Raw genomic sequence first — 22,950 nt, 5'->3', positions numbered from 1 at the left:
GAATTGTTTTACAGCCATGATTTTCCTGGCACTAACCCTTACTTACTTTTCATGTAAGAGGTTTCTTACGCCACACATCTTCAAAAGTGCAGAGCTAGTGGATGATAAGGGTGACAACATCATCATTGCTTGTAGCTCACTGATTTTCAGTGAAGCACAAATGTAAAGCATGTACACACACACGTGCACTGAACCTTGTACAGTTTCTGTCAACCAAATTCAATCACAAGGCATTCATCAACTTGAGTGATAGAAGTCACTTGGCCAAGGTACCACCTGGAAACATGTTTTTTGAGTGAACTTCTCAACTACATATAGCCATGCTTGCTCCTATTCAAAATTACAATTATCATTTCAGAATTCCCTGTGAGAAAGTTGAAAACAACAATTCTAATATCTTGGAATATCATAAAACAAACAAAAACATATATCATTAAATAAGATCTCATAGTACGAAAATAAAATCCTAATATAACCTAATATAAACCAACAAATATAAAGAATCTTTTACATATGTAGTAATATCCATATATGTTTAACCATATTGTGAAATTAAGTCAAAGAGGATCTTTTCAGCAGCTTAGAATGAGGACTGATCAAACCAGTTTGACTGTCATTTAGCAACTTATCAAGATTTGTTGCCATACTCTCTCAAGATGCAAGGATAAAGTAGTAGAAGGTCACCTGTCAATGTTGTATGATGTTGCAAGGGTGAAGTATGTTAGTCAAGACACATTGGGTGTAATGTAGTATGCCAATCAGAGAATGTTTGAGAGATGTAGTGTGGAATGCAGGGTTCCATTCAGAGTATGTTGCATCTATCTATTTTTCTTTTTAGTTCATCTTAATATATAAAAGAGTGAGTGTGTGTGTATGTGTGTGAGAGAGAGAGAGAGAGAGAGAGAGAGAGAGAGAGAGAGAGAGAGAGAGAGAGCGTATGTTCCTTATGGATTCAAAAGATTCAGTAATCTTTCGGCTGCCAAATAAACTTTATTTTCATTTACATATTTGCATTACAAAAATTTAACATTATAATCTTTCTAGAATATGTGTGAATGAGAGAAACAGAAGAAGAAAAAGACAGAGAGAAGAGAGAAAGAAACAGAGAAAACAACTTTCTATAGGAGAAGTTGAAAGTCAGAGGGATAGTGGGAGAGAGAGAGAGAGACATGCTGACATTTGATATTGTATGTATGTTCTATAGATGAAGGTGAAAGAAAGCCAGCACAAAGAAAGGGGGAAAGTGGGAAAGAAGGTGATGCTGATAACCTTGGAAACAAGGTCAGGTTGCACGATTTTGAGGTCATTTTTCGGCAATATTTTGATTTGCTTCTAATGCTTCACTTTCGTCCGATGCTTCATGCATGCATAGAACTTGGCATTATCTCTCTCTTTCAATTTCTCATTATAATGCATGGAGACACTATGTTGTCAACAACATGCTACAACTTCACTAACTTCATCGATATATGACGAAACCTGGATTTCATTCCATTTTTACATATTTCACTATCAATTATATAGATAATTCATACATGTTTCTCAGGCGCATCAATCCTACAAATATGCACACACACACTTCTTCATGTCTTCACAATCATGGCTCAACTACAATTTTGAAAGTATTCTCCAACTTTTTCTTCTTTTGGAATTAAGAAAGGTATGTAAAAATAACTTCCTTTGGCACACACACACACACGCACTCTAGGTAAAAGTTCTGTATGAATTATGTTATATCTTACTGCATGTACATGCAAAATTACAGCTCAAATCTTATTCTGTCATTCCTGTTTGTGGTGAGTGTATTTCAAAACCTGATCTTCCAAATAAACTTACAAGGAAGTTATCCCAGAAATCCTGACTTTTACCTGATGTTTCTAGCATGTCTGACATTTGTACCCCTATCCCTTATTTTTTCCCAAAATTTATTCACATCCTATGTTTTCCATACAAGAGATTTGCATTTAACCCAAAAACACATTCTCAATATTTTAAGTTTCTCCCTCCCAACCCCAATTTCTTCATTTTTTAATTTTTTTTCCACATCTTTTTCTTAGTAATCCTCAGAGAAACAGACAGTATGAATTTTTAAGAATTTTCTTTTCTTTTTTCTTGAAGAAACACTAACATCTCCTTCCCCAACATCTAACCATAACCTCAACATTTTCAAAAAGCTACTGTGTGTGTGTGTTTGTTTGAATGTTCCTCATGGATTCAAAAACTCAGTTGCTCATTTTGACATATGGGGCATCAAAAGATTCAGTAATTTTTAGCTACCAAATAAAGTATATTTTTCGCATAACTCTTTTTACTATAAAATAACTTCGGAAATTAGGTTGGATCGCACAATTTTGCGGTCATTTTCTGGCAACATTTCAAGTTGCTTCTCATGTTTCACTTTCGTCTAATGTTTCACACATGCATAGAATTCTACTGAAATACTACATGTAAAAAAAAAATTGGCATTATCTCTCTCTTTCAATTTCTCATTATAATGTATGGAGACACTATGTTGTGAACAACATGTTACAACTTCACTAACTTCATCGGTATATGACTAAACCCGATTTTAATTTCATTTCATACACACTTTGCTATCAATTATATAGATAATTCCAAACATGGTCTGTAAAGATAATTTATTTCTTAGGCTTTCATAGTTCATCAACCATGAAGCCATACATCGCTCCATTACTACTGCCCAACCTCTGCATACCAGCATAACCCATTTCTTTTCAAGAAGCACAGTGTCCATATACATTTATGCCAAACTGCCCACATTAATAACACTGTTTACTCATATCCTTATATATGTACATATATATACAGCCCCAAAAGTCCCTTCTTTATTCTGTTGGCCTCAACATTGATATAAACTGATACCAAATATGCTTGCAGAAAACCATAGTACTTTTGGACATGACCTTTTCATTGGGGAAGCTAATGTATATCTGTGCGGCTCACAGTTATCAACAAATATTATGGGGTGAATAAGAACTATTTCAGCTTCTACATTACCCAATTTGTAACCATGAAAATGAGTTGCCAATATTGCTGTATCAGATATCAAAACATTGAGCAACCTTTCAGCTACCAGTGTAAAGTAAGTTTTTGGCACAGCAAACCTATTTTACTACAAAAATTAACACCAAACGCGGCTTGGTTGCACAATTTTTAGGTCATTTTGGGGCCAATGTTTAGATTTCTTTCTAATCTAAGTCGCTATTGTACATGTTTTTGGTGTCAAAAATTTCAGCATTGTTCATCACAAAATGACCAAAAAACATGTTTATAAAGAAGAGCTGTTTGCTTCATACCCCTTGTGTGCCAATTCTGCCCTTAAAAAAAGGAACAAATAATACAATGTAGCTGTAGGTTGTAGCATTCAGGCAACGCCAGGATGCATTACTGGTATATGATATAAATAAAACTATATTGTCTATGTAAGGGATAGACAAATATCTAATTATAATGTGTTCCCTGAAATGAGAGGCTACATTATCATAAACACTACAACACAAATAAAACTGAGTTAACACTGTAAGTGAACAAAATACTCACAGTTATAAAATACTGTCATGACCGTATTATTGAAGTAACTGCAGGTTTCACAACTAGACTAAAAGATGTACAGCTGAATCAGAGACAAAATATGATTTCATGACTTTTTTTGATCATCTGTTGTGATTCTGCTTAATTATTGAGGATAACAGTATTGTGTCTTGCTGAATGACACAATAAAAAGTATCTGACAACATTTGAGGTGCACCCATCTAAATTTGTTACTGGACTAGAAATAATATTTGATCCAATCTTAACAAATAAAAAAAACCAAAGAAACTTTTCTCTTCAGATGCAGATAGTATCGCACTACTACGGCAGCTACCAATACTAAATATCATGATCATCAATATCTGAAAGATATTTTGTTGCTATGTACCAAAATGTGTAAACATTTTTTTCCATACACCTCAAACTTTACATAGATCTAGGCTACAAGCAATACATTGTACACAACTGAAACACACAGTATTCAAATAGCTTGCTAAAATAATGAAATTTATAAAAAAATATTTATTTTATTGGGCTTCCAAGCATCAGTAAAAAGTAAGATATCAGAGTAAGCAAACATGACAATAGCAGTTGCACCCAATATTTTGGTGGTTGAGTATGTTGGATGGGGAAATTATGGTAGTAATGCACAATAATAAACTTTGATAAACTGAAGATGCAGTTATTTGAAAGAAGCAAACAATATGTTAAAAAAACACCTAGGAAGGGCATTCAGCCATAGAAACCACTTGCATGACACCAGTACCTGCCACAACTGTGATTTTAGTTGGCTGATAAGTCGTGTGATGCATATGGACAAGGATAGCTGTGTAAAGAAGTGCTGATCTCTGTTGAGGGAACCTGTGGTAGAGGTAGATCCAGGATGACATGGGACAAGGTGGTAAAGCACGATCTTTGAACTTTGGACCTCACAATGGTAATGACTAGTGAACGAGACCTTTGGCGATATGCTCGTGTGGTGCGTATGGCTCTTCTCAAGCACAACATAATGCCAAAGGTCTTGGTCATAGCCTCTATGAGGCCCAATACTTGAAAGGTGCTTTTTACATGCCACTGACACAAGTACCAATTATGTAACATCAGCCATAATTATGATTTCACATAGCTTGACAGGTCTTCTCAAGCACAGCATATCGCCAGAGGTCTCGATCACTAGTCATTGCCACTGTGAGGCCCAAAGTTCGAAGATCATGCTTTACCACCTTGTCCCATGTCTTCCTGGGTCTACCTCTACCACAAGTTCCCTCAACAGTTAGAGATCAGCACTTCTTTACACATCTATCCTCGTCCATATGTATCAAACAACCATATCAGCACAGTTGTCTCTTGCACAATGCATCTGATGCCTCTTATACCCAACTTTTCTCTCAAGATGCTTACACGCTGTTGAATATGCATACTGACATTACACATCCAGTGAAGCATACTGGCTTCATTTCTTTCAAGCTTATGCATGTCCTCAGCTGTCACAGCCCATGTTTCACTGCTGTGTAGCATAGCTGTTCACATACAGGCATTATACAATCTGTCTTTCACTCTGAGGGAGAGGCCCTTTGTTGCCAGTAAAGGTAGGAACAGCCATGTAAACATGGAAATATAAATATAAAACTGCAGAAAATGAAAGTTTAAATGTTGCGAGTTGCACTACCACCTCTATTTTTAATCAATGTTGACAATTACACTGAATGTCTCAACTATTGCATCTTTTTGCAACTACTGAACTGCCTATGCTGAATCAGCTTCTTCAACCAACCATCTTTTCATCAGCAACATAAGCTATTAAGTCCTACCCAATGATCTAACTGCAATCTTTACAAATCGAAAGATACCAGCAATCTCTAATCATATACTTTCCTCTTTAGGCAACCTCATTAAGAAATTACATTGCGAGAATTTTACTTCAGTTAAGTATCATTATAGTTACTCCTGTCATGTCCATTGTTGAAGCTGGTGCCTTTTCTCAGTTCAGTGTATATTTGATTCATTACCAATATCAAAAGTCTCTGTGCAGTTGCAATTTTTCATTAATTTTTATTAATTCAAAAGATGCTACATGTGCAAGATCTTACAATGTCACTGTCAAAACTGCATCACAAAGATGAAAATATCACTTCAACCCTAATCAGTTGCTGAACTCCACAAATCTGACATTAGAGTATTGCTCACATCTATGGAATAGTGCTACTACTTTACACACAAATTTTCTAGACTGCATCTCTGATTGGAAAAGATTCAATTGCAAACAAATTGAGAAAGATTCAATCGCCAACAAACAAACATTCTAGCTCACAGAAACGCTGCTTTTTTCTTTATCATGTCTATTTTGACTGCATCTACAATGGCCTGTATATCCTACTTACTGTATGTTACTATATATCCTAATATTTTGCTTAATCTTCCCCTCCTCACAATAGTAATCCTTTGTGACAGCATTTTTCCTACAAACTGAACATAACTATGTCAATCTCACTAGTCCTGGAGTGTCTGCAATGTTTAAAAAGTCCTACCACTCCACCTCTGACTATTCTATAAAAGACATTGAAGCTCAGAACATCTTTAAAGAAGAATGTGATGTCTCTCTAAGATATCTAAGGCTGAAGTAAGCTTCAGTTATATATATTATAGTAAGAATAGTATTCTAGGGCTTCTGAATGTCTCATGAGGCAATGTCTGCACCTGGAAAGTTCTTCTCTTAGATGTAGGTTTGGACAAAGATTTTATGAAAAACCAGCAGTTGCCCAAGCATCTAAGCCTCCTCTCCCCATGACACTAATGTTGTCCAAGTGAAAGGTAAAGGCTGATACACCTAGGCATCAGTGTCATATTGTCACTGCCAACAGAATGCAAAGAGCCAGAAGATATACTACAAGAAATCTCATGTAATCTATAATAATAAATGCCAAAACAAATTTGTGTGTCAGTGTATCACACTTTGACCCCCTCTCTCACTATTCAATGACACATCTACTATTCCTCCTGCTGGAGTGAGAGTAATAGTAGGCATAGAGATGGTGAGGGTGGTAGTAGATTGATGGTTGTGATGGTAATGGGGTGGTAGTATGGGCTGTAGTTGTGATAGAGACGGAGGCAACAGTGATGGTGGTGGTGGTAGCCAAGGCGGTCAGGGACAACGGTGATAGTAAATGATGTGAAAGACAGTGGTGATGGTGGTGGTGGGGAAGGCGGCAAAGTCAAAGGTATTGATGGTGGTGACGTTGAAGTCTGAATGGTGTATGTATGGCAGTTGTGGTGGTGATACTGGTGGTACTAGTGACGGTTTAAAATAATCAACAGAAAGAGAGAGAGAGAGAAAGAAAGAGGTTAGATAGAAAAAAAATTGTACTTTTTTTATGTACCCACTCCATGAAGTCTTCCCAAGGCATTGTCAATTCCATATATGTATTCTGTAATATTAGCTCTGCTTCATCCACAAAACTTGAAATTAGCGATTTGCCTCCAAGAACTTGAAAGTAGTTTGCAATTAGCCCCCAAGAAATGTAGCCTAGTGGTACTCCCTCATCACATTTTCTTTAAATTTATCAACAATCATCAAGTTGAATGCTTACCATATAGAGCCCACTGTCTCTCCTCCTCTGATTAAAATGCAAAACACCACAGCAACAGAGAAATTAGTAAAAGTATGTTCTAAAAGGAAATTGTGACAAGTATGAAATATCTTAGAGAGAAAGAGAAGGACAACATCATTTACCTTCAACTGTATTACTAGTCGATGGTTTGTCGTCTGTTTTGGGATCTGGAGGAAGCTTTTTAATAACAACAAGATCTTCTTCGTTTGGAAGATCTTTACTAGGTGATGTTGCTACAGAAACATCAACAGATTCTACCACTCTTCCAGGAGTAACTGTTACGGGTGGAGGTCGGGCATTTCCAATCTCTTCAATACTGATGCCATCATTTAAACCAGCTACCCCATCCACTCCAGCAAGTAATAGAGGTATGTTCATCCAACTGTTCAAAACACTTGAATTGTAAGGAAGTTCAAACTGGAAAGCTGTTATACCTGCAGTAAAAACAAATGCTATAAATAACCCAAAATACATTTAACTTTTTTATTTGATCAAAGTTGGAACTGTATTATTGTATATGTGACTACTCTATGTAATATTCTAAAACTATCACTGTTGGAAACCAAATTTACAATAAGAAAAAAACAAAAAACAATAACATATGTAAATTATTGTGAAGAATTAAAATTGATGTCTGCCATGTATTTGGTTTATTCTCTTAATACTGCATGTTAATATGTAGGTGATTAGGCAATTCTGTAACATAGATCAAATGGCTCTTGTGAGTGTCACTGATCTGTAGGACTTATTTATGCACTGAATTTAATAAATGCCTGACAAATGAGAGAAACTAACAAGAAAGACAAGTAATTATGCTAAAACTGGTTCAAAACTCCAAATCATTAAAACCTTTCCATTAGTGAATGTAGATGGAATTATAGAATTTGTTTTCATGTGTTACTCTCTTTATCAGAAAATACTTTAAAATTGTTTTCACTGAACTTATGGGATATTTTAAGATATTTTGTTTTATATTAATGGAAATTAAATCCTATATTGAAAGCCTATCTCCTGATAAAATGCATAACATGTGGGTCAATGTATGCTTTGCACAACAGTGAACTGACATTAAAAGTGACAACGAAGGGAAATGATTCAGTTGGCACACCAATTATTTCCACTAATTACCAAAAATTGGGAATAATAATCACAGTATCTTCAAAAGCAAAAACTGTTCACTTACACATACGTCTTTTACAAATTATCTGTAGCATTTGAGGATGAGATCTAATTTGTACTAATGCATTAAATTGTAAGAATGTTTCCTATTATTGCTGTAATAGAGGAAGGTAAGAATTCATCACTGCAACTGTTTGAAAAAGGAGAATCTAGTGAAATACTTATGCCTGTAGTCAATATTCTTCTACTAACTTTTTCATTACTCTGAGAGTGTGTGTGTGTGTGTATGTGTGTCTGTCTATATATATATATATATATATATATATATATATATATATATATATATATACAGTAATCTCTTGCCATATCATGGTTCACCTATTGGAGTTTATGATTTAAGCTTCCTGTGGTGTTGTTTTGCATTTGTAATAAAATAAATATATACAAATTATAAAAATAATTAAAAAAAATATACAGTACAGCACTGTTTCTACTTCACAGACTTCCACCTATTGCGGGGGTTAGGAGTTGGGATTACTCTGTGTGTGTGTGTGTGTGTGTGCATGCATGTGTGTGTGTGTGTGTGTGTGTGTGTGTGTATGTGTAACCAAACGGGGGGAAAAACTCCTCAGGAAATTTACCTTGAACATATGATTTCAAAATCCCAGGTTGCTCCAAATCTCGTAAATATGATAGATGGTGATAAAATGAACTTTAAAAAAAAGAAAACAAGATTAAAGCACAGATTAAAATATACTGGATTGTTTTAAGAAAATATAATGGTGGAGCATAATAAACTCTTTCTCTCTCCCAAGAAGAATAGACAACTTTCGTAAACATGTCATCAAATGTAGCGAAGTTATAAACAATGACAAAATATAAACCCAATATCTTTTGCCAGGCCTCTGCAGAAAAGATCATATGAAGATGATGCAAGGATTCAGATACCAATCAAAACCCTGAAAGAATGCCGTAAGAAACCAGCCATGCCCCAATTCTTCCTGGGTGAAACAATAACATATACTTTCATGGCACCACTTCTTTCCACAATAACACATTACAATACCTAGCACAGATATATTGGCTCCTCTCTGTCTATTCTATTGCTACTACAATGGTCTTTGCCCTTCTGAACTTGTTAGCTTCATACTACTTCCATGTACTCCCACCCAACTTTTCTGTCTTCATCACCTCTACTGTGCCTGACACAAATCCCTCTCCCTATTATAATTCTTTCTTCCCAGAATATGATATCAACCCCTCGAAGTCACCTCTCCTCCCACATTTTTTTCTGTACAGTCATTGACCCAGTCAATCTTGAAAAAGTCCTGAGCACTGCTCTACTTCCCTGATTAACTTATTTCAGGAAAAAAAAAAAGAGGGGGAGGGGGAATAGATATATATATCAGTGAATAATTTCACTGGAAAAACTTATATATATTTGCCAAGGGATATCTTTTGCATCGAAGGTCGGCGATTGTCGTACGCTGAAGAAGGGAAATAACCCTGAAACTCGAGTACGTACGTATCGTAGATCAAGATGGGAAGGATAACTTCCTTTGGCAAATACAGACAGGACACAGAAGTGTGTCGCTAGCCAGCTGGAGGAGATGTCCTCCTGGGGCTAAAAGCAACAGTAACATCCACCCCTCGGGGTCAGCCACATTTAAGTGGCAAATATACTTCACTTTATCGTGCAGTTACTGTTAATACCTCGTTCAGAGATTTAACATATATATACACAGTTTTAAATCTATAATTAAGATCTATGTAGTGTCAGTAATGTGGCAAAAAAAAAAAAAGAAATGTTGTAACATAGTCCTAGTCAGGACTGCCACATTATTTTGCAAAATAAACTCTTTACTATATATATATATATATATATATATATATACAGAGAGAGAGAGAGAGAGAGAGTAAGAGAATGCGATATATGTATAAGTATAGATGATATAAATTCTGGACAAAAGAAAAAAGCATATTTGATAATATCAGTGATAAAATGATTAATGATGTCTTGATACTCTTTGACAAACCCATCTAATCTATGCAAGTGGGTGAGGATGACGACGATGATGATATAAAGCATAAAATAAGAGAAATTCTGCCTATTATTATCATCATTATCAACACTGCTGTATCACTGAAGACTAGGTCTTTGGTTTCACTTATTTGTCCCTCATTTCTGACATCTATTAATTAACCCTTTAGCATTCACCATTCTGTTAAAAGTAATGTTTACTTATTCACATTGTTTTGAATTAATCATGCATTATCATGAAGGTTTGAGATTTTGATGAGGTAACTGTTAATTTTTAAAATGATAGATGTGAGAGCCTGGATATGGCCAGTTTGAATATAAAACAGGTAGAATATTTTGGCTGGATATGGCCAGTTTAAATGCTTATGCTTTAATATCCTTTCAGCCCTTCATTTCATTTTATTTGGGGGTCACACAGTGTAATAAATAAATAAATAAAAAACTAACTGCTTTTCTCAAATTATCAGTTAAGGTATTTCACACCCCTCATTTGCTATGTATCCACTTTCTGATACAGAAATTTTCAACAGACTTGGAAATAAAAATATTTCTCACTCTAGAGCCTGGACATCTGCAGTCATAACATCAATGTAGCTGCCAAGGATACCATCATTCAGGGCAAGTCTTATCCAAACCTACAAAGAGTGATAGAGACAATTTTGTTATAGATAAATTATAGCAGACAAATATATATTATCAAACTTCAAAAAAAATTAAACATTCAATAGAGTGTTGGAATAGTTGAAGAAGTATTGTGTTAATCTCTCAGGACAAGGGTCATGATTCTGTTTCCTGTCCCAAACACTGCACTCAAGCTTTGAGCAGAATATTTCAATACTTCACTACACCTGCTTCAGTTAGCTGAATGACAGTTATAAACTGTAGAAAAAAAAATCAAGAACTGGATGTCAGGTGAGAGGTTAAGTGACTCATGGGTTTGTTCAGATACAATGAGAGATGGGTTTTAATAAGCACTACTGGCTCTTATTGCCATTAAAATGTTAAAGGATACAAACAAGGAACAACTACTGAAAATGTTAATTATATACATTTAAAGGTATATTTTTGTACATATTTCCTCTTACTAATTCAAGGCTATCCTGTGTTTGAGAATTCCTTTATTTTCTGTAGAATACCAACTCACTCTGTGCTGAGTTTATTTACAATGTACATATATGAATGAAGCTAGAAAGTGTCACTCGGGCACCCAACAATGAGTCCACTGCATCTTATAAGCTAATGAAGTTCATAAGATAATCATTTATTTCTTTGTCATCTCATTTATATACACATGTGTGTGTGTGTATCATGTTTTAGTATACACTTTTCCATACTTGCATGGGACAGACAGGACAGAATTCATTGAGGTAGATTTTCTACAGCTGGATGCTCTTCTTGTTAGTAACTCTCAGCTGTTTTCAAGTGGGATTTATTTCCCATGGCCAGCCAAGTTTTAATGGAAGATTGGGTGTGAAGGACACCACCTTCACAACAGTAATGCTTGTTTACAACTCACATGTGATGTCAAAGCAGAGAGACACTCAAAGATCTGCCCACACATACACGCATACATATATACATATCAAATATATAGATGTGTGTGTGTGTATACAACTAGTTTCTTTTAGTTTCTGTCTACCAAATTCACTTACAAAGCTTTGGTCAGCCTAAAGCTATAATGGAAGACACTTGCCCAGTGTACTACACATGGTACTGAACCCAAAACCATATAGTTGGGAAGCAAATGTCTTATCCACAAAGCTATGCTCGTGTGTCTTTCTCTCCCTTATAATCTATATATATAAAAGAGAGTTTGTATGTGTGTGTGTGTGTGTGTGCATATGTTCCTTATGCATTCGAAAACTGAGTTGCCAATTTTGACGTATGGGATATGAAAAGGTTCAGTAATCTTTCGGCTACCAAATAAACTTTATTTTCATCTACATATTTTCTACATTATCTCAACAACCAGCTTTAGTTATTTGAAAGACAAAGCTCTACAATGACCAGGTTTCATTAGAAAGTGAAAATAGTTTCACACTTTCAATTTGAACCAAAATTACAAAGTGTGGCATTATAAGAGTGACGATGTGTTAATAATGAAAGTAATGTTTCTCCAAATTAGTCACATCTGTACTATAATAAAGAAGGCTGCTTATTATCTCTCTATATATAATTCTTTGTCTCTCTGTCTGTCTGTTCCCTATGCATTCTCAAATGGCTCAATCAAATCAAATTTTACAAGGTAATAGTATCAGACCCTGTGAGTGTCAACAAGTGAGTTTTTTCATTTGAATTAAAACAATATAACATTGGCACTGGTTCAGTATTACGTGTCAAAAGTGAAAGAATAAGATCTATATTGTAATGTGATATAAGTTTCACTTTTATTCTTTTACTTTTAATTCTAATCTGATAACACTAAAACCATCTTATTTCTATTATATTTATGAGACTTTCCCAAGATCAGCAAACTACATGCTGCAACACATCAAATGAAATCTTAAGACAGAAGCAAGATGAGACTTTCTCAAGATCAGCAAAGGCATGCTGTAACATGTAAAACGGAGTCTCAAGAGAGAAGCGAGATGAGACTTTCACAAGATCAGCAAAGGTATACTGCAGCACGTCAGATGGAGTCTCAATACAGAGAGGAGATGAGACTTTCCCAAAATCAGCAAATGCATGCTGCAGCACATCCAATGGAGTCTCAAGACATAAGCAACATGAGACTTTCTTATGATCAAAGGCATGCTGCAGCATGTCAGATGGAGTCTCAACACAGAAGGGAGATGAAACTTTCCCCAAGATCAGCAAATGCATGCTGCAGCACGTCAAATAGAGTCTCAAGACAGAAGTATAATAAGACTTTCTCAAGACCAGAAAATGAGCACTGCAGCGCATCAAATGGGGTCTGATCCCAAGATCAGCAAAAGCATGCTGCAGCACTTAATGCTGAATCATTAAAACTACATTTTAATGATTAGACAGAGGTCCAATAGAACAGCTCTCAGAAACAAACTATGTACAAATTCGTTCTTCACAATTCCTGGAACTGCTTTCAGATATGATCCATCCCATTCTTATAAAAATGATAATTTTGTCCAAATTGGTGTGTTAAACTCAAATTGTCATTTCTGCAAAGCTTTAAAATTTCCAAATGAAACTAATGGCATGTGTTGCTCAGGTGGTAGGGTAAGATTGCCAAAACTACCAGCTCCTCCTTAACCTCTTATGGATCTTCTGGAAGGCACTTCCATCCAGTCAAAGGATTTTCTGAACAATATCGGACAATACAACTCTGCATTTCAAATGACATTGTTTGGTGCATCTAAAGGAGACAGTTGAACATGGATTTATGCCAACGTTCAAAGTTCAAGAGCAAGTCTATCACCTCATTGTTTCCCTGTTATCCACAAATGAACAACCACAGCTCCTCTAAATTCACTTTATGAGTGACGCAGGACAACAAACCTGAAGGAGGTGTCAAAACTTCTGACAATGGGTCATGTTAGACACAGCACTGACCGCCACAAAGGAGAGTATATCCACTGACAGCTGTTTGGTGCTACAATATTTTAAGTAAAAATTTTCTTGTTCTGTACTATACCAGATGTAATAAGTTGCCCTGAACTTTTTCAAGTGTAATAACTTGTCCTGTACTTTTCCAGGTCTATAATCTTAAGACTATCATTTCTCTTGCTCGCATTTTTCCATGTAATTTATATATGTGTATATGAGAGAGAGAGAGAGAGAGAGACAGTTCCACTTACACATACATGCAAAAAAATACATATATGACAACACGTACCTTCACTCACTCACTCTCTCTCATGCACGTACATCCATACATCTTTCACTTTCCTCTCTTTTTATGGAAATTAACGAACAATCATATGATCCCATATGATCAACCACATGATTGAGTTGAAAACTTTACTACTTCAAATGAAAGAATGGCATAATATAACTTCCTTTGGCACACACATGCACACTCTAGGTAAAACTTCTGTACGAATTGTTATTTCTTGCTGTGTGCATGCGCAAAATTACAGCTCAAATCTAATTGAAATGATCTTTTTTCTATTCTGTAATTTGTGTTTATGATGAGCATATTTAAAAACCTGATCTTCAATATAAACTTAAAAGGAGGTTTTCCTAGAAATCCTGTCCTCTACCTGTTGTTTCTAGCATGTCCAAGGTGACATTTGTGCCCCCTGCCTTATTTTTTGCCTAAATTTCTTCCGATTCCTATGTTTTCGATGTTTACAATATTTTAATTTTCTCCTTCCACACCCCAATTCCTTCATTTTTACTTTTTCCCAAATTTTTTATTGGTAATCCACAGAGAAAAAAACAGAGAGTATGAATCGTTAAGAATTTTCTTTTTCCTTTTTTCTTAAAGAAACATTAAAATCTCCTTCCCAAACATCCACCCATCACCTCACCACTTTCAAAAAGCTACAAACTCCTAATGTTTCACTTTTAGCTTTTTGGAAAGCGGGGAAGTTTTTTCTGAAGTAATGTCATTTACCTGTTGTTTCTAGCATGTTGGGTTTTCTGGTGGGTGTCTGGTATGTTTTACATCTGCTATTTCAGTACAATTTTACACATGCATGAAACATTGGGAGGTTTTAGCTTTTGAAAGCAGGTAGGTGATGGGTGGGTGAGATGGGGGAAGGGGTACTGAGTGTTTCTTTAAGAAAAATTCAACTTTAAAAAAAATATATATTTACCAAATTCATAATTTCTATTCTACATGGATGAAAAAAAAATTGAGAAAAGTTACAAATTAAGAAATTGCGGTGGGGACGGGGAAATTAAAATTTTGAAAATGTAATTTCTGGGCAAAATATACAATGAAACAATACATAGTTTGAGATACTTCTTAAGAACAGGAAGCACTTTCATGCAAATCCATGCAAATTGTATCCTCCCCACTTCACTTTTAAACTAACAATAACTTCCATTATGCTAGTAATCCAGCTCACTATATATCAGTTGTGCCAATTCTGTCCATAAGAAAGGAACAAATAATACAATGTGGCTGTAGGTCATAACACCCAGGCAATGCCAGGATGCATTGTTAGTATGTGTGTGTGTGTGTGTGTGTGTGTGTGTGTGTGTGTGTGTGTGTGTGTGTGTGTGTGTGTGTGTGTGTGTGTGTGTGTGTGTGTGTGTGTATATATATATATATATATATATATATATAAACATAATTAAGGGATCCCTTAATTATGTTTATAAATATATATGAACTTTTAAATAAGTTCTCCACCGATAATGGTGCTTACATACCGAAGGGCTTGGTAAAAATTATTAATTGTTGATTTATTAATAAATTAATAAATTGATAAACCTTTACCCTTTTAATTTGTAATATATATATATATATATATATCATTCTTTAACAAACTTATGTAATTTTAAAGACATAGTTAGTTAATTATATAACTCAAGTGTTTCACAAAAATACTTCATTTATTATAAAACAGCAATCCAGTTTGTTAGGAAGCAGCACTCCAGTCTGTTATACTCCAACAACTCAGTTTGTTATGCGACAATACTTCAGCTTGTTATACAATATTCCATACTGTTACAAACTTCAGTACACATCTGATGAGTTTTTTTTTAAATTGAAATAAAACTGATGCCTTGTACTTCAGTCATTGTGTTTGGATGATATCCACATATCTGCATGTTCACATAATCACATACGACTGAAATCTACACATACTTACCCGACAATAGCCAACATCAGTTTTTATCTGATTTAAATCTTGAATTTGAGCAATAACATTTTTGTGAGTAAATCGGCTGATAAACTTCCAGAAGTTCTGTTTCAAAAGGATAAGTATAGAAGAAAGAATAAATATTATAGAAGTAAGAAATGAATAACATCTATTTATAATATCAAAATAACATAATAACAGTTATTTGAGATGTTTTTAAGTATCTGATTGATGATAATAGTTTCATGTAGCTATTGCATATCATCTCTTTCATTTCACTTTCCAAAAAGAAGCTAGCAGTATGTAAATACCAGATATGTGTTCATTGTGGCTTTGTCCCAATGCATAAAATGATTATCATGCAATCCAAGCAAACCACTTGTCAGTTTTTGGCTTAGACTGGACTTACTTATATCGTGGAAATATACAAAATCAATATTATATATAATAAAAAAAATATAATTTAGTATTTGGCCTATGATGATATCTGCATGTAACTGTACAGAGTAGCCAGGCAACATTGATCAGATGTTACAAAAGTGTATGGTAAGAGAACGGTTCTTTTTTTTTTCCATAAAAGAAGGCACTTTAGTATGATAATTAATTTTATCACTTCAGAGTTGAAGCAAAAAATGTTTTGCAGTTTTATTCAAATGATAGTGCTTATTTTCCATTAAAAAGTTTCCTTTTACAGAGTGAGAAAAGTTTGGACCTTATATGCTATCTAGTTTAACACTTTAGCATTTAAATTGGACATATCTGGCTCAATATTCTACCTGTTTTATGTTTAAAATGGCCAAGTCCCACCTCTCACAGCTATCCTACAATATCATTTGAAAATAAACAATCACATCATTGAAATGTTGAAGCTACAAGATAATGCATGATTGATTCAAAACAATGTGAATAAATAAGAATTTTATCAGATAGAGTAATCTGAATGTTAGAGAGTTAATACTATTTTTTCTCTTTGGAAGCCTTTAGCAAAGTTCAATCTGTTGAAAGCAACCCAAACTTACCAGCTTGATAGAGCCAGCAAACATCTTAGTTATTGCCCTCTACTTCTGACTAATTATACATAAAAAAATGAGGAATAGAAAACTGAATTTTACAAGTTTTTATGTATTGATGTTCTAACATATGAAATTTTTGCTTTCCTGCTTTGAATTTTTCAAAGTAGCTATTTCACTTTTCTTTCAGTACCAGCCTGTTAGTAAATGGCATAAAAATTACAGCACCAACTTTCTATCTTCCTGAAGTTAACAGAGCTAGTCAGCCACTGATAGAAAGGAGGCTGTTAACTTTGAATATGCATGTTTATGTTCATGAGTTAGATAAGTTGTTTCAATAACAAGTATTGGATTTCTTTTGGCATTTCATACAATAATTACAAAGTAATTGTAAGGAGGGGGAAATGATGGAATGGGTTTTGAATATATGACACACTTTTCCCCCAGGTGACTGATTCCAACAAATTCAGAAGTTAGAATACAGAAGTAAAAACTAAATAGTAAAATGTATTTAGTAAGATGCCCAACCATTTTGGTCAACTTACTGGGATTTTAATCACTAATAAAACAATAAAACTGAGGTATACTTACAAGGGTTGTAACTTGTCCTGAAGTTGGTTGCATAAACATCTTTAGCTGGAAATATATTAAGAGATACTTAAATAAGGACACATTTTTACAATTTCTGTAATTTGAACAAAAAGAGATCCTCTGCATTAGTGGCTCTTAACCTGGGTGGTATCACCCCATTGTTGGTGTTATAAACTCATAAGAGCATGACAAATGTCAAGAGGGAACTGGGTGTTTAGAAGGGTTGAAACATTTCTTAAATATAAAATATTCAATCCTGATACAATATTTATATTTTATGCTTAACTGTATTTTGCTTTCAGTAGCATTTCCCACCCACTGAGACTTGACTTCAATGCAACGATACGTTACTGAGCATCTTGCGATATTTTCTATCACGTCAGATGGAAGGTTTCGAGCTACCCTTATCCCATCTCTTTACAATTTTTCTTGCCAATTTTAATTCTTCTTTATCTATGTGGAAACTTTTCATATTTCCTGCCACAAATGCAAAAGAAGTGGAGGTGATAACTGCGTTTTTATGTTTCATTTCTTAAGTATCATTGTTGTTGTCACTGTTGCTGTTATTGTTCGCATTGTCAACACTGAAAGTTTTGATATGGCTTAGAAATGAAACATTATTCACCTCAGTGACATCATTAAGTTTAGGCTATTTGATATTCTTATTCTCAATTTTTTCCGACAAGGAGCATGGTTTTTTGTCAAACATTATGATGGCTTCTTTATCAGCAATCTTTAAATAATTACAGAAAATTGTAAAATATTTGCTTTGCCAAAAGTAGTTAAAATTTTAAAATTATTGATGCACACCCCTTGCAAAACGGGGTGTTTCAACAAAAATATCTGATGATGATGATGATGATGATGATGATGATGATGATGATGAATGCCTTCAAATTTTTCCATAAGGGCAGCTTTCTGAGGGAGGGGATAAGTCAATTATATCGACCCCAGTATTCAACTGGTACTTATTTTATCAACCCCGAAAGGATGAAAGGGAAAGTCAATCTCGGTGGAATTTGAACTCAGATCGTAGTGACATGTGAAATACCGCTAAGCATTTCATCCAGCATGCTAATGATTCTGCCAGCTTGCTGGCTTAAATAATAATAATAAAATGCAGTATCAGGCAGTGGTTCTCATGGTTTTTGATCTGAACTGATTAGAAGTGCTATCATGTACATGTTTTATCTTGGTATAAAAGATGGGCTAATATTCTGCTCAATACTACAGATTTGCTTGTCAGTTGCTTGACCATAACCAGTTGAGCATGTCCCTTGGTGGTTGATGATATGTGCATCTCTGATCACAAGCAGAAGTAGTGGGAGAGCATCATAGCCATGTGTTGGGAAGTCGAAAGGAATTCTTTGGGGTTTGAATAATTCACCTCTGGAAACATGGGTGTTTCGTTCATCATCCTTAAACAAACCTTACTCAGGGACCTTTTGAGTGGGATGGGCTACTCAACCTGAAGAAAATTTTAACTGGGCCCCACCTGCAAGGTCATGCATTGTTTACCTTGATATGAGACCACGATGTCGCACACATGTGGTTGTGATGCATGTGCCTGGTGTACCTTTATCAGATGGGTAGTCATGATGGATATATTGGGCTTTGTATATTTGTACTCCAATGTCACTTTGATGACATGCACTGCTCTCTCACTCAGTAATAATAATAATAATAAATGGTTATTTTACCTTATGCGTAACTGGTTCCTTAAGTCCATGAAGGAATATAGCTTCAAGAATGTCACAAAGTCGGTTGGATAGTTCATTACTTCAAAACAAGAAACAAAATATGAAAAGGAAAAATTTGTAGAACAGTCATTCATATAAAAACTGGTTGTGATATACAAACTATAGAAATTACTAATTCACCAAAACTGAACAGTGGTTAAAACATTCAATATATTTGTTTAATTGTTTAAAACATGAGTTTGCTATGAATTGAAAGTTGGAAATATACCCTAAATTCTTGGAGACATGTGAGGGATTTCAAAATGACTACAGATTCAGATTCACTAATCTTTATCAGAGAACACACTACAATACATATATTTTCAATCATAAATACCCTCCAGTATACTTAATTTATTTTTATATATGTACTGTCTTGGTAATTCTTTTTTTTTTTTAACAGTTGTTTAAACCAATATCAAAACTGAAATTTATTTGCTCATGTATAAACTAAGTAATATTATCTTTGAACTGATTTTCTTTTGGTATCAGAGCAGCAACTCTAATAAGGATTGACAAATCTGAAACTGCAGTCTAATACTTATGATGTGCTACCAAGAACTTAGGATACAACTGTTAAGCTTAATTCAAAAGATTATAAATGTTTTGTTTTTGTTTTTGTTTTTTAACAGATAAACTTTAACACTAGGTTTTTAAGTACATATAAAACGAGTTTCAAATATGACTCCATGGGAACACATTTTAACATTTCAGTGTTAACCACAATCGACCTTAATGTCAAAATAAATGTAGCTTCTTTAACTACATACAGTTATTTAAAAATATTGATTTCAAACAATAACACTGTTTACTGGCAGAGTACAATAAACAATTTATAAAATGTACACTGCACGGCACTTTGGACAACTGTCTCCTACTACAGACCCAGGTTGACCAAAGCCTTGTGAGTGGATTTGGTAGATGGAAACTGAAGGAAGCCCATCATCATTTAATGTCCGTTGTTTATCCTGGCATGAGTTGGACAGTTTGACCAGGCTGGCACGCTGGAAGGCTACACCAGACTCCAGTCTGATTTGGAATGATTTTCTACAGCTGGATGCCTAACGCTCTCAACCACTCAGAGTGTAATGGGTTCATTTACATGCTACTGATATATATATACACCCAAACTGCCTCTTATGTAAGCTGACCATAACCTGACACTAGATTTGCTATGACTTTCACAGTTACATTCAAAGCTTAGGTATAACTAAAAATATAAAAGAACTGACATTAAGAATATATCCTGTTTTAACTTTCTATCTACAATGGGTCCAATGGACCCATTTCAGTTTTTTCAGTTGCTTTTGCCTACTGTTTATATTATTTGATTCTGCTGATTTCTCGTGACTCTTACTTTTTCTTGACTCTCTTTTATTTGTCAAAATTGGAAATTTTCTGTATGCTTATAAAAGCTAGAAAATTTCACTTTATACATTAATTACCATATGGGTCCATTGGACCCTTGAATTAAATTCAGACAATATCCTTGTCATTCTAAACAGAATAAAATCAGTAACAAATATTATTTTCCTAGATATTTATCAGATATAAAATGGATAAAATTATATTCAATTTATTTGCTGAATTACAGATAAAATAGGAAAAATTATGAAAATATTCCTGTAAATTTGCATGGTATTGTATCACCTTCAATCTGCTAGGTTATAGGGTGATGCAATTCTTACAATATGTTGCATCGTCTTTCAGGAGAGTATTAATATGTGAGAGAGCAATATCTGCCTTTAGTCTGCTATCAAGTTTCATATAGTTCAGTTGTGCTTTCCAATATGCCTAGACATGAAAACTTGAGTGAAGACCAAATATCGAACAGGTTATTGGAATTAGATGAAGAATAGGAAGAAGATAGTAGTGATTCCTTCTATTGCTCTGAAGCTGATGATGAAAGTGATTGTGTGCTGGACAGTTTAGGTTCTCAGTCATCAGATGATGAAGATACTCAAAAACAATTATCTGCAAGCCACCCAATGAATGAGCAATATGTTTCTAGAGACAGACAAGAAGTTTGGTATTCTAATCCCCTTACTCAAGCAGCAGTAGGAACTTCATCTTGCAATATTGTGTGTCAAGAATGTAGACCATCCCATTTTGCTAAAAGGTCACGCGATAGCATTAAAACAAGTTTTACTATGTTTATGCACCAGAATCTTCTTCAAGTAATTCGTAACGATCAAATGTTGAAGGTCAGGTTGTTTACAAAGATAAACGGAAGGAAATTGATCACTCTGAACTAAAAAAATTTATTGGACTGATTATTCTTATAGGTGTTTATAAATCCAAACATGAAAATGTCACACAGTTATGGAATCAAGAACATGGCCACCCTATATTCAACAAAATTATGAGCTGGGTAAGATTTCAACAGATTTTACAAGTATTGCATTTTGATGATGCTAGTGCAAGAAGAAAAAAGAGAAGTGATGATAAATTGGAGCCCATAAGAGAAGTATTTGAAATGTGGAATCAGAATTTGCAAGATGGATATGTTCCAAGTTCATGCATGACAGTTGATGAACAATTAGTTTCATTCACAGGGTGCTGCCCAATCCGGGTATATATTCCTTCAAAACCAGGGAAATATGGAATTAAAATTGGGGCAATATGTGACAGTGAAACATCTTATGCCTAGAAAATGCAAATCTACACTGGAAAAGCCCCAGTAAAAGGGAGAGAGACAAATCAAAGTTCAAGAGCTGTTGAAGACCTAGTAAAAGAACTTGAAAATATTGATCACAATATAACTTGTGATAATTTTTTTACAAGTCTAGGACTGGTTCAAAAGCTGCTTAGCAAGAAAACTACTTTAGTTGGAACAATTAGAAAGAACAGAGTTGAAATTCCAAGTGCTTTCACAAATGGAAAAGAAAGAGAAATCAACAGCACAATATTTGGATTTCAAAAGGATTCTATCTTAGTGTCCCAAGAAAAATTATGTAGTCTCATTTGTGAGTACAATGCACTCTCAGCCTTCAATTGATTCAAAAAGTGCTGAAATGAAACCTGAAGTTATTACATGTTACAACAAAACAAAAGGAGGAGTACATACCAAAGATAAGATGGTGGTAAGGACAAAAGAATGACTGGAAGATGGCCTATGGTTATATTCGACAACATGATTGATATAAGTGCAGTAAATACTTTCATTGTTGCTAAACAGCTTCACTTGCAAAGTTTCAAGGATAAAAGAAGACAGTTCCTAATTCAGCTAGGAATGGAACTTGCTAGAGTTCATGCTAAACAAGGATATGACAAACAATCTTCTAGTTCCGCTAACATTTCTCAACCAAACAAGAAAAGAAGATGATCTTCAACCTCATTTGAGATTCCTCAGCCAAAGCAAAAGGGAAGATTTTCTTTGCGTGGCCCCAAAAAAGACAGGAAAACTCGTACTACATGTAAGAACTGTAATATTCATTATTTACATTTGACGGATATTTGTCCTCATCTTGTTTGTTGTTAACACAACGTTTCGGCTGATATACCCTCCAGCCTTCATCAGGTGTCTTGGGGAAATTTCAAACCTGGGTTCTCATTCCT

At 34.6% G+C, this 22,950-nt stretch overlaps 1 protein-coding gene across 8 annotated transcripts in view; it reads right to left on the bottom strand.

Annotated features, from left to right (window-relative positions):
- Window positions 1–22,950, bottom strand: part of LOC106876034 (uncharacterized) — an 83,002-nt gene that overhangs the window by 52,725 nt on the left and 7,327 nt on the right. For all 8 annotated transcript variants that reach the window (XM_089349219.1, XM_089349223.1, XM_089349221.1 and 5 more), the window contains 6 exons: window positions 19,354–19,432; window positions 17,654–17,698; window positions 16,062–16,157; window positions 10,876–10,955; window positions 8,921–8,991; window positions 7,283–7,594 (listed from right to left, as the gene is read on the bottom strand). In XM_089349219.1, coding sequence (XP_089205345.1) covers window positions 7,283–7,594; window positions 8,921–8,991; window positions 10,876–10,955; window positions 16,062–16,157; window positions 17,654–17,698; window positions 19,354–19,432 — 683 coding nt within the window. The remainder of the gene's footprint in view (window positions 1–7,282; window positions 7,595–8,920; window positions 8,992–10,875; window positions 10,956–16,061; window positions 16,158–17,653; window positions 17,699–19,353; window positions 19,433–22,950) is intronic.

The sequence above is a fragment of the Octopus bimaculoides genome, chromosome 3 (genome assembly GCF_046866305.1).
Source record: "Octopus bimaculoides isolate indiv1 chromosome 3, ASM4686630v1, whole genome shotgun sequence".
NCBI lineage: Eukaryota > Metazoa > Mollusca > Cephalopoda > Octopoda > Octopodidae > Octopus > Octopus bimaculoides.
The sequence above is the reverse complement of the archived record's forward strand: the minus strand, read 5'-3'. Positions and strand labels throughout refer to the sequence as shown.